We start from the raw sequence: 12,817 nt of genomic DNA, 5'->3' as shown, positions 1-12,817 counted from the left end.
GCTGTAGCCAATGGGGAATGAGGACGGCGGGGGGCGGGGCCGGCCGTCAGCGCAAGACACAGGGCGGAGACGGGGGTCGGCAGTGAGTTCGTGAAGATTGACAGACGGATGGACCAATGGAAAGGCAGAGCGGCCAGTCAGCTGCAGCCAATGGGAACAAGGAAGGGGGCGGGGCCGGCCGCCAGCGCGAGACACAGGCGGAGACGGGGTCGGCCGTCAGTACGAGCTAATTGATAGACAGGGGGACCAATGGGGAGGCGGAGCGGCCAGTCAGCTGTAGCCAATAGGGAATGAGGAGGGGGCGGGGCTGGCCGCGAGCTCAAGACACACAGGGGGTAGACAGCGCCGGCCGTCCGTCTGAGTTGATTGACGGGTAGCTGGACCAATGGCAAGGCGCAGCGGTGGAGTAGTCAGCTGTAGCCAATGGGGAAGCGAAGGGGGCGGGTGCGCTGGCGCTGTGAGGAGTGTGGAGGTTTCGAATGCTGTGTGAATAAAAAAAAGCAACATTGTAGCGGTGCGGGCTGCTTGGTGGATACTTTCCTCCTCCCTCTCTCTCTGTCCCCGATACTGTGGAGCAGCATGGCGGAGGACAGAGCCCAGCCGACTGCCAAGCGTCTCTGTTCCAGGCCTTTCCCCGCTTCCAGAGCGTCCCAGAAACCCGCGCCGACCGGCAGAACCCAGCAGCCGGAGTCTCTCCTGGATGCCAGCGCTAAAATGGTGGCGGAGAAGTGGCCCTTTCAGCAAGTGGAGGAACGTTTCTCCCGCATCCCCGAGCCAGTCCAGAGGCGAATTGTTTACTGGTCTTTCCCCCGGAACGAGAGGGAGATCTGCATGTACTCGTCCTTTAACTACTACTCCCCCGAGGAGACGGCAGCAGCCGCCGCCGCCGCCGCTGCCGCGGCAGGAGGCGCAGCCGTGCCCGGGGACGATGAGAATCGCCTCCCGTTCAGGAGGGGCATTAAACTGCTAGAGAGCGGTTGTGTGGAAAATGTTCTTCAAGTAGGTGAGTGAGATTCTGCCCCCCCCAAAAAAAAACACACAGAAGATGAGGGGGGAAAAAAAATTACACAATCACCACAAAAATGGATTCGGTCCAGTGACACTTCCGTTTGAATTGCCTTCTTTCCCACACCGGGGAATGTTGTTCAACTGTCTGCAAAACATATACCCCACTTTTGCTATTTGAATAGTTTGTTTTTTTTGCTGTCGGAATGATCTTTGCAGGCTCTGGCTTAGTTGAAGAGGAACATTTAAGACCAAACAGTCCGCCGTTTGATGCCACAAAAGGATGTATTTATAGCCTTTGTCGATATGTTTTTGTTAAATCGTGGGAAGAGTGGTTTTTGCGGGGGGGGGGGGGTGTGCTGGTGTTGATTTAGGGTTAGAAGAGGGCGGGGAGATAAATAAAAGCGACGCTGTGGTCCCAGTGAAAGGTGTACACTGACAATTTAGATAAGGTCATGGATACATTTTTTTTCTTTTGCCTGATTGAGATTACAGCTTCAAGAAAGCCAAATAAAAAAACAAAATGCAGCTCGCTATTTCAAACAAAAATGCGCACACAATCTGCAGTGATTTTTTTTAAAATTTAATTGTATTGAGCTGTCAGAAAGGATAACGCTACGAGTTGCCTGTCAGGAATGCTCTTGACTGGAGGGAGGAAATGCCAATCCAGCATTTAACACCAATATAGTGATTAACATTTTGGCTGGGGTAGTCACGACTTTTAACAGTATGTTGATGTTTGAAGTAGAGGTAACATTTCCACTTTTATACAACGACCGCCGCCGCCCCCCCCCCCCCCTTCCCCACCCCACTGGAAATGAGCAGTAAGCAGCAAAGCGAAACCAGAATAAAAGGAAATGGGAGAGAGAGAAAGCGAGCCAGGCAATTTCCATAATAAGGATCATCTCTCTCTCTCACACTCTCTGTAGTGATGCCAAGGGAAAGGGGGAAGGGAGCTTGAAGGGGAAGAATGGTAAAATAAGACTGACCATTGTTTCTCATTTGTTTCACAGTCAATTGGTTGTTGTTTTGCGATCGTGAACCGGTCAGCTGGTAGCTTTTTTAATGTTTTGATACGCTTCTCAGTTAAGTATTTGCATTTTCCAAAAGCGATTTTTTTTGCCCTTGGTTTTTTTCCCACCTGATTCCCCCAGACAGTAGGGAACTGAGCCAAATGGGTAAATCCCGTGTTGATACATCACCCGAGGCTCTCCACTTTTTTTTGTTCCAACTGCGGTTTTGACTTAATTTTTCCCCTCCTTTTTCTGCGCTTTAGCAGAAACGTAATTAGAAAACGACAGCCTCGCCGCGTTTAAGCCGCACAGTTTCGTTTGTGAGAACTTCGCCATTAAGCTTCTTTGCACCTCTTACAAAACAATATATTCTGCAAGCCGTTTCTTAATTCCCTAACCTTTTGTCTTCCTCTAAACTGCCGTGATAAATAAAGGTCCGAGTGACACTTGAACCTTAAGGGGTGAAATAACTTGAATGGAACTGCAGAGTCCCTGCAAGTTTGCACTTGTGCGATGTTCCGACTTTTTAAAATTATTAATATATTATGGGATCTAAGAGCAGAAACTAAATGACGGAAGGGACGGAAAGGTTCGTGTTTGTTTGTATTTTTTCGTCATCAAGTTTTGTCATTTGAGTGCCCCAGTTGCGCGGGTTTGTTACTGGTGTCGTTATCGTGGTGTTGATTGAATCGTTTCTTGTGCTTCCGTGAAGCCAGGTAGGCGACTTCGCAACTTGGAAGTTTGCCACCTGAGGTTTCCAGGCTGGCCAGCCTGTTCAGAGCAGACTGATACAAGGCTGGATACCACGACTACCGGGTAGGTCATTAGCAAGGAAGGATGCGTTTATCGCTTTCCAGAGGTTCGGGATGAGAACATTTAAACTTTTGTGTTTTGAGTTTGTGGTGAGAGGTTTTGGTTGTATTTTAACTGAGTGGATAGTTACGTGCGCCAGTGATGTATTCTGAAATACAAGCAAGCAGTAGAGCCAGGTTTGGAGGTGGCATATCATTACTGTTGTTAATACAAAGAGAGGACACACCTTTTTTAAAAGAACGAATCAGTTCGTAGTTTCAATTAAAACATTTTGGTTCATGGCATTGGTACAAAAACTCCGTGGATCACTTATTTTCTAACGTTTTGATTATAAACTGACTTGCTTAGTTTTAATGCAAACTCGCCAATTTGTATTAACAAACAGTTTAATCCCTTCTGGGTAACATAATTTTATTTACTCCTGTTAGAAGTTAGATTACAATTTGCAAGCAATCTCTTTCAAAACACATCCAGAAGACCAGAAGGCTTCATTAATAATATTTGACATAATTGCTTGTTTTTTAACTGAAAAAATAACGTTTTGTTTATTACTCAAAGTTTTTAATGTAAATAGTGGAGGCTGAAAATTATTTTTCCTCTAAATCTGTAAGGAACCTTATTGCTTATATATGCACAGATCTCATGGATAGTCTTGACTACATAAATTAATTTAAATTGTCCACTAAATTATTTATTCAAAATATTAGAAGCTAATGAGTTAGCAGATGCCTTTAGATTTTTCTTATATATATTTTATGTATAACAATGTCTGTGGTCATGTACCAACCAACTCAAGATTAGTTTCTTCCCTGCTGCCATCAGACTTTTGAATGGACGTACCTCATATCAAGTTGATCTTTCTCTACATCCTAGCTATGACTGTAACACATTCTGCACCTTCTCCTTTCTTTCCCTATGTACAATATGCTTTGTATAGTGCAAGAAACAATACTTTTCTCTATACACTAATAAGTGACAAATCAAATAGTTTCTATACATCAAAAAATAGTAATAAGAAAAGCTTTTTCACCTCTCTTTCTCTCACTCCTTTCTTGGGAACTTTTACATCTTACACTTGTGTGCTTGCTGAGAAACTGCTTGCTCTCCAGTATCTCATTTAGTCGCCATATATTAGTTCTGACAGTGGGAATTGGCAAGCCATTTGACTGTAAGTGGGTGGGTGGAGGTCATAGTCAGACCTCAATGTCCACACGTAGCCAATACGGTCATTGTATAGGAATCAGGAGTGGCCCTGGCTAATTTTTCCCTTTCCAAACCCAGAGGTACAGGAACTGAATGTGGTACTTCTGAGTGCCCTGACTGACTTCAGCTAATACTGTGCAAATTTGAGATTCAACCTGGGTGTTTTGATTGGCGTGACATAGCTACTTACTGAGCGAACTTGTTGAACCATTGAAGGATCTATTTTGTGTAAACAAAATCTCTATTTGTAAATATGTCAGTCCTAATGGCTTGGATGCAAGATGTTTTCGATGGTATTGTATGTTTTGATTTTGAAGTAAAAATTGTACTGTGGATAAAAATATAGCATGTTTACACTTGTGCTATTATAGAGGTTTCCCTTGGGGTAATGGTTAGGCCTGTGCCGAAGTCTAGCCCAGGATGTCCACTCTGAATAAGAATGTTACATAAATCTTTCATGCACAAAATGAGTTTGTGAGAAAGAATAATATTCTCCAGAGATTATCTTTTTATTTTGCATTATAACAGTGACTACATTTCAAAAGTAATTGAAGACATCTGGTGGCCACTGAAAGTGCTATATAAGTGCAAGTTTTTCTTTCTTGTTGGTTTGGGAATATTTTATGGGACACCTTGTCAGAAAAAGTGGTATCTTGCTGTTTACATTTCTGTAATTTTTCCAGTATTTACTACCAGAAAAGTAATTATTGCAGTAACAATTCAGTAAGTCTTGAATATGCAGAAATGTGATTAATTTTGAATTTACCAAGTAATGAATAATTTAAAACACTAAACAGTTGAAAATATACACCAACGTTAAGGTGATGCATTTCTGCATCAGAATGTTCAGTTTGATTTCATATCCATATACATTATTCTGTAAAGTAACCAGTGTTCTTTGGTTCTTTGTGCTTAAAACAGGAATTAGTCAGAGGGTTGTAAATTTGAAAGGGATAATTTTGGAAATCTTCATATGGATACAAAAAACGTTTAAAAGATATTTTCTGATGCTAAATAATTTTACTTCTTCAAGAGTCCCTTTTGAACACTAAACAGGAACTTAATGACAGTAATAATTTAATAGGGAATGTAAAAGTAGAAATGTTACCTTCTTTAAAAAAAACTGTCATAGGTAATGTGTAAAGCACAGATTTTAAAAAGAGGGGAACTGCAAGCCACCAATGATGGAATGAATTTAAGTTCAGTATTTTGACAACTTAAATCATACTAACAATTTGAGTCTATAACTACATTCGTAAATATAGAAGATAAGAGCCTTTTGTCGCACCCTATATTTTATTAGTGAAGATGTGTATAATGTTATAATGTATATAACAGTTTAGATAAAATATTTCCATATCACAGGCAATAATGTTGAGTAAAATAATTGCTGTAAATTTAATTAAATTGCAATCAAGTACTCGTAACCAGTGCGCTCTTCAAAGCTTTTACTACTCAAATTCAAATTTTTCAGTTAAACACTTTTTGCTTTATATCTGACATAAAGCAAAGGCTTCTGAGTGTCTGAGTTTGTATTAAAGTTCTGGAAGGATCTCAGTTTTTAAACGTCTGTAGATGACTGCTACAGTTTTATTATCTTGCGATAAACATCCGGTGTGTTTGTCCCAGTCTTCTATCTGGAAAGTATAATAATGACACAAATTACTAGAATATGTCCAAGACATATGTTGGATGCAGTGGCCTGGAGTTTTTGCCAGGTTGCGCTGTTTACTTTTAATCGGCCTTTGCCCAAAAGCATCTAAACCAGAAAAAGATAGTTATGTTGAACACAAATTGAGGTTCCAAGATTTTTTGCAATAGTTTATTAAACTACTGTGCAACTGGCCCCATCCAGAAAACAGACCACAGCCTCAGATGATATTAATCACTGTGGTGATCGTATCAAACAGCATGTCGCTTTGGCTGTTCGCAGTTGGCATATGTGGTTGGGCAGCACTTGCTGAATGATCCCAAGTGATAATCTTAAACTGACTGTTAGAGTAATTCATTTCACTCAGCCTCACAATCTAGCTCACTTGTGCGTGCTGGAAGCAATTCTATTCGTAAACGGTTCTGCTCTCTGACATTGCACCTTTTTTGAGTAAACAAAAATATGAACAATAGCTCTCTATTGCATTTGCCATGGCAACATCTGGCCCAATTGGAACTAACTCGCCAACCAGTCATCATCCCTTTCCTCTTGTGGTGCAAATTGTTGTTCTCTTTGAAATTTGGCATTCTTGCTTCTGTCCTAACGAGCACAAGGCAGGAAGTTTCGATTAGCATGCCTCTTTAGCAGCAATATTAAACATTAATTTACTAAGAACTATTTAGTAGTTCATTTGTGCAGTAGTTAGTTTCTGTATGTTGTTCTTAGCACCATTTTTAATTATTTAAACATTTTTCATGATGATCACTTTCAGTTTTTAAAAAAACTATCAATTTACCACCCTTAAATTATCAAGGATTTTTAAAATTGCAAATTGTTGCTGGATTTCCCTGGGTTATGAAAGATCTTATGTGCCCAAAGAGGAAACTCTACTGCAATATGTCAGACAGGATTTAGTTGAATGACTCCAATTGTTCAAGATAAAAGCTTGGAATGCACCATGGGCCTGCTGACATTTGAAAGTAGAAAATAGAAGTAAGTTAATATTATATCATCACAGTGAATAGGTAGCTAGCAGGTTTTGATTATATTGTGGTTATAAATGATGACCGATGCTCACTGTCATAATACAACAGATTTCATCTACCCAAGTGAAAATATTGGATGCCAGCAGATTAATTTGATGTGGTGTAAAATGAGGTAACATCTTTGAGAAGCTGTGCTGTCTTGGTCATGATTCACTGTAGTGAACAGTGTAGCTCTTGATAGAAAGATCTATTTGCTGTGCCTGTATTTTCATGTCCAGATACAGATGACTTTTGTGCATGATTGGTGTCTCAGCAAGAGAGGATGCACTATTTGTGCAAAACGGGCTGGAGGGAGGTGATAGCTTGATATTTTGGGTGAAGAATTATGCAGTAAACATAAAACTGCAGTACATTGCTGGTAATAAAATGCTGCATTTGTGTTTAGATTGAGGGCTGTAGAAGAACAGAAACATTCATTTAAACTCAAGTCTGGGCATTGCAGCATTACGTTGTAATTGCATAAAAATGCAAAGTGTGGGGGAAGGAGAAGAAATAAAAACTGGGAAATCAAATCAAACTTGCAGCTGGAGGTAGGATTGAACAGACAATGGGATAGGATCCAGTGGCATCATTCAAACTGTATGCTATTTAGATAAATAGAATAAGCGAGAGAGTTCAGCCTGATTAGAAAGAACAAAATTGATATTTTTGAGACAGCACTGCTTTGAATCATTAGTGTTCACATGAAGGTATCAGCATGTTTTAATTGGGCAAATGTTTTGCACATGTAAATAAATAGGTTTTGCCCTATTAAGTGTCGTTTGACCTAATGTCCCTAGGATGAAATAAAAGGGCTTTGCCTTTTTTAAAGGGAAAATACATTTTGTATGCATTGTAACATGTACTCTGATACTGGAGTAAAAATGCTTTGTAATACAATAGCATTTTAAAAATGTAATTAAAGCAACACTGAGGGAGGCTTTATAAACAAGATTGGTGAGTGCCATTGTTCATGTGAGCCTAGTTGAATATCAGCAGGTTGGTGGGGAATTGCAGCCAAGTCCAAGTCTGTCCACGCATGCATTCCCAGCAGGGGTCACTGGTTAGTCATGAGGATTGGGAACCCTGGCAGCTATTTCCAATATATCTTCCACACCCGGGGACATTGAGGACAATTTTTGGACCCACACACGGCAGAGCTAAGAGCTAATTCAGCACAGACCGCTGGTCAAACTTGGCCTGTTCTTTGTCTGTATGACGCAGCACCACAATTGGCAGCCCATTTAGATAATGGGCTGCTGGAAGTACCAAAATGGTGTCTTTATTTTTCAAGAAGTAGTGTAATGCTGCTAATACAATTTCTCTTGGTCAAGTTTTATAGCCTATAATAAATAATTATCTTGTACACAGTCTAGCTGATCTACTGTTTAATGTTAATGTAATTTTGATATTTACCATTCTAAAGGGAGCTTGAAAGTGGTGCTCATTTTGTTTTCACTTGAAAAATATACTACCATAGACATAACATTTGCTTCAAGAGATCTATAGACGTGAATGGACTTGGAAGGTTAAAATATGTGAACATATTTCATATATTTTGTATTCCCTCGAGTATGAAAGATTAAAGGTTTATCAATTGTGGTTAAAATAATTTATTAGAGTAGATATAGAAAAATTATTTCCTCTGGTGGGGCAATCAGGACCAAGGGGATTTAATCGTCATAAAATTAGAGTTTGATTATTCTGGATCGAAATTGGGTCGCACTTTATCTTCACAAAAGATGGTAGCGATTTGGAACGCAATTGTTGTGTCCACAAGGGTTGTGAATGTTGAGTTAATTGGAGCTTGGAAGACTGATAGATTTTTCTTAGCTTTAATGTAACAAGAGTTATGGAAAATAGAATTGTGGTCCAAATCAACCATGATCTAATTGATGGCAGAGCAGGGGCTGAATGGCCTATTTCTGTTGCTAAGTTTAAAAAAATGTAATTGCCCATCAAGTGGTGCTGAAGATGTATTTTAAGTGGTTTGGCACTGTTACCCGAATCCCTTGATTAGGTTACAGCCTTGAAAGGAACGCAATCTATTTAATAAAATCAGTTTTGGAATGTCAGATCTCAAAGTAGACATCAACATCTGGGCAACTTGGTCTCGATACTTTATGATGTTTGTGCTGCAGGAATAATAACTCATGTTCTTGCAGGTATGCAGAGAAATAATTTGTCATTGAGAAATGGAATATTGGCCAGTGAACAGTGTCTTTTTAACCTTTAGTAATGGAAACAAAGTACTGTGCTCATACTAGTGCCAACTTTTTATTTAGGTAAGAGGGATAAACTGCTCACACTAATTTACTTATTAAATTAATTGAATTTTCACACGGGAAAGTGACAGCTCTGTCCTCTTGGCTTTCACTCAAAATGTGACTTCTGCTGAGGCGTGCTGCCATAATTGAGTCTTGACATTTGAAAACAATGAATAATTCCGTGTGTGTGTGTAGGTATTTGTTTTTCAATGATAAAACAGTACCTGGGGAATGCTGTGGATCCAAGCTTGTGGTGCCTGGCATCTTTTATTTCCAAAGTAATGGTGTTGGTCCTTACTTAAAGCACAAAACTTGCATAGGATTTTAAACTAGGTATTATACAACTTTTTAAAAATAGTCAAGATGTTCTGTTGTAGAGCACAGTAATAACTAGTTCGAGGAAGAAAAACAGGTTTTCCTATATGTCAACCATATATGTTAGCAATAAATCTATTGAGAGTAATGATAAAGACGCCCCCACCCCTTAAAAATTTAGGAGTAATCTTGATGAATCATGGTAACATTGACATTAACATTCTGAAGTCCTGTTGTCACACATGCAGCTGGTCCCCCAGATGCACACTTCAACTTCTGTCTGTTATGATGTGAAGTACCTCAGTTACCTGTATCATGTGGACAAAGTTCTATGAGAGGATACAGTTTGTTTATTTATTAGTGTCACAAATAAGCTTACATTAACACTGCAATGACGTTACTGTGAAAATCCTTTTGCTAACGGTGTACTATACCATTGATAGTCAAAACTGTTTATTCGTTATTTAAACTCTCGTCTATTCAAATTAATCTTTTGGCTCTAAAAGTTGTTTGCTGATTAATAATTTTACCCTTTTCTTTGTATCTGAATTTCAGTGGTGCAAGGAATATTGAAACTAAAAATCGGACTTCATTAAAGTAACAGTTTGCATTCGATAGGTTTTGTAGAGTTAAACTAACTGTTTAGAAGCTAATCTGACTTGTTGCACCAAATCTATTATTATTAAAACTGATATACTTTAGAGGATATGTAAATATTCAGACCCTGAATTTCCTTGAATAGCACAATTGGAACTGAAGCCAAAATATGTATCTAGATTATGCCAATATTTCCATCAGACCCACACCAAAATTTTGGCAAAGACGTTCATGTTATCTTACACCAGAATATGTGAACCGGTGTAAAACTAGTGAAAATCAGCATAATTAACCAGTTCTAAGGAAATTGTCTTCCTTTTTTCAAGATCACCTTTATACTTAAATTTCACCTTTGATGTAAATTAGACAGTATTGAAGAAAATGAATTTCTGAAAGTTTTTCAATTTTTACTGAAACTTGCTCTGATTTTGATGCCGTAAAGGTATGATGAAAGATATAGTCTGGGATTTTCCGGTCAGTTATGCTTCACAACCACTGCGAGCGTGGGCAGAGAATTTGGCACTCTGCCAAATCGCCGTGTGCTGCAGTGAGACTAAAGAATCCTGCTGTCTGTAGGAAATATAATAAATTTAACTTTGAACTGTAAATTTGAATTTTAAGCTATTCAGAACTGGCAGGAATTTTGGACTTTTGCATGGGCAGGGGCTATCTCAATGAGTAGCAGAGGTTCTGTGAGGATTTCAAACAATCAGCCTAGAAAATTTGGATATGACATAAAATTTGATCCAAGACATCTCTATAGCCGAATTTCCATGCTCTTTAGCAAAATCAGCATTTTGCCATTCTTCTGCTGTTGTTTTGTCCAGGCTTCCAGAAGTTCTGGGCCACAGTAGCATCTTTGTACTTGTTCTGTCTTTTTGTGCTTTGGATTATTATTGAAACTGATGCACTTTAGAGGATATTCCTCTAAAGGCCCTGATATTCCTTGACTAGCACAATTGGAACTGAAGCCAAAATATATACTAGCATAATCTAAATGTATATGAGTGTGTGCCTGGGTGTGGGGGGAGGGCAGGGATTGAACATTTTTTTATTCATTCGTGTCGCTGGCTGGCCAGCATTTATTGCCCATTTCAAGTTGCCGTTGGAGAACACTTGGGACTCAGTCACATAGCTATGGCTGTGGAGCCATGTGTAGGCCAGACCAGGTAAGGAAGACAAATTGCCTTCCCTAAAGGACACTAGTGAACCAGATGGGTTTTTACAACAATTGACAATGGTTTCATGGTCATCAGTAGATTCTTGATTCCAGGTTTTTTTTTATTGAATTCAAATTCCATCAACTGTAGTGGCAGGATTCAAACCCAAGTCCCCAGAACATTAGCTGAGTTTCTGGATTAATAGTCTGGCGATAAACCACCAGGTCATTGCCTCCTCACTATGTGGAGAATAAATGTTGACCTGTCTGATTTTCATTTGACCAATGCATTACTTGCTCGGGAGTAGTTAAAGGTCTTATTTTGGTCAACACGTTTTAGAGCAGCCAGAGACTGGAAAAATATAGTTTGTTATACCATGTGCATTGCGATAAATGCATATTAAAAACATACAATCCAGCTCGGCATATGTTTCATATGTTACGAGTTTGGTGGGTAGTGGGATGTCTTACAAATATAATTTATTTTTTTAAAAAAACTTTCTTTTAAAAGAGACAAGATTTTCATCTAGGCATCGTTATGTATTATGTTTCTCATTTCTTTTCTTTCGTTGCAAGAAATCTGCAAAGCAAATGCTTAAAAATGGACTGGTCATCCTTCCCTGTAGCCATGTTTAATGCTGATGTGTTCATAGATATTAATATTTTATGTATATTTTAATTTGCGTTGGCTTTCTAAAACAGATTTTTGTTCTCATGCATGACAGCTGTACCCCATGCTGCGTATGGCTATTAAATTATGTGAATAATCCACAGCAGATCAGCTGTCGCATACAGGATGCATTTGATCCTCGGTCTGTAGCTGTCCATTAATGAGTCCTGACAACGGCCAATGAGTAGGTTCATCGTGGCATTCAGTGGGATTTTGTTCGGCATTGACCCAAATCCTGTGGAGGGTATTGTTCCTAGTCAAGTGAGCTAGAGGTGGATGATTTGGCCTTGGACAAATTAAAGAAGCAGAATGCATATTGTACAAGAAGTCAGCTTTATTGTTATCTAAATATCTATAAACAATCTAATCCTGGAGAATAGGGTCATCTGTATTGTGCCTTGTTTAAACTTCACGAGCTACAGTAGATTGCATTTTCGTATGGCTGTAATAGCAGACGTGCTAAGTCCATGTATTGAGCTTCCTTGCATCACAGAATCTTTCTTCATTGGTTGCAAAACTTAATTACTTGTTGACCAATTAACAGTGGGATACCCATGTTTCAGCCAATCCACAGAGTGCTGCTGAAGTTATGTTTTTAAAAAAGTTTTCCTGATTTTGTTTAAAAGTGTGCAGCCATATCTCAGAATCTAGTTTATTTCCTCTAATCTTATGCATGCTCCCCTGAAAGCATCTATTTCAAGTAGGGTTTGAGACCCATTCCAAAATATCCTCCCTTTCTGCATCAAGAGATTGCGAGCGATCAAAATTGCAATCTCTATCACGGCTAGAATTGCAGGCAGTCCTGATCTATCTTCTGCTCGATATCTGAACGCTTGTGTGATCTGTAGTAGTTGGTGCAGGATACTGATCAGGAATCAGAATACTGATTGCCTTTTTTTAAAAACTCTGGCGATGCTGAGTCATGTTCTGCCTGTTAGCTTGTGTCTCATGCGCACTAAGAGCCAATACTGAGGCTTGCCTGAGATTTGGGTACTGAATTACTTTTAAGAGTCCATTATATTTTGTTTTGGATATCCCTATCCTGCTTTAAACCCGTGAGCAGTTTCTTTAAATGACCCTGTGCAGAGAAGTGAAAAAC

At 39.3% G+C, this 12,817-nt stretch overlaps 1 protein-coding gene across 2 annotated transcripts in view; it reads left to right on the top strand.

Moving 5' to 3' along the window:
- The first annotated feature begins 431 nt into the window (after positions 1-431).
- zswim5 (zinc finger, SWIM-type containing 5) overlaps positions 432-12,817 on the top strand; it is a 207,880-nt gene continuing 195,494 nt past the window's right edge. The window contains exon 1 of one of the 2 annotated variants that reach the window (XM_080195379.1): positions 432-1,003. In XM_080195379.1, coding sequence (XP_080051505.1) covers positions 580-1,003 — 424 coding nt within the window. In that variant the 5' untranslated portion in view covers positions 432-579. The remainder of the gene's footprint in view (positions 1,004-12,817) is intronic. The other variant, XM_080195380.1, reaches the window with a different exon arrangement.

This window comes from Carcharhinus amblyrhynchos, chromosome 9, assembly GCF_965287045.1.
Source record: "Carcharhinus amblyrhynchos chromosome 9, sCarAmb.v2.hapA, whole genome shotgun sequence".
Taxonomy (NCBI): Eukaryota; Metazoa; Chordata; class Chondrichthyes; order Carcharhiniformes; family Carcharhinidae; genus Carcharhinus; species Carcharhinus amblyrhynchos.
This window is presented reverse-complemented; position numbering and strand designations above follow the sequence as displayed.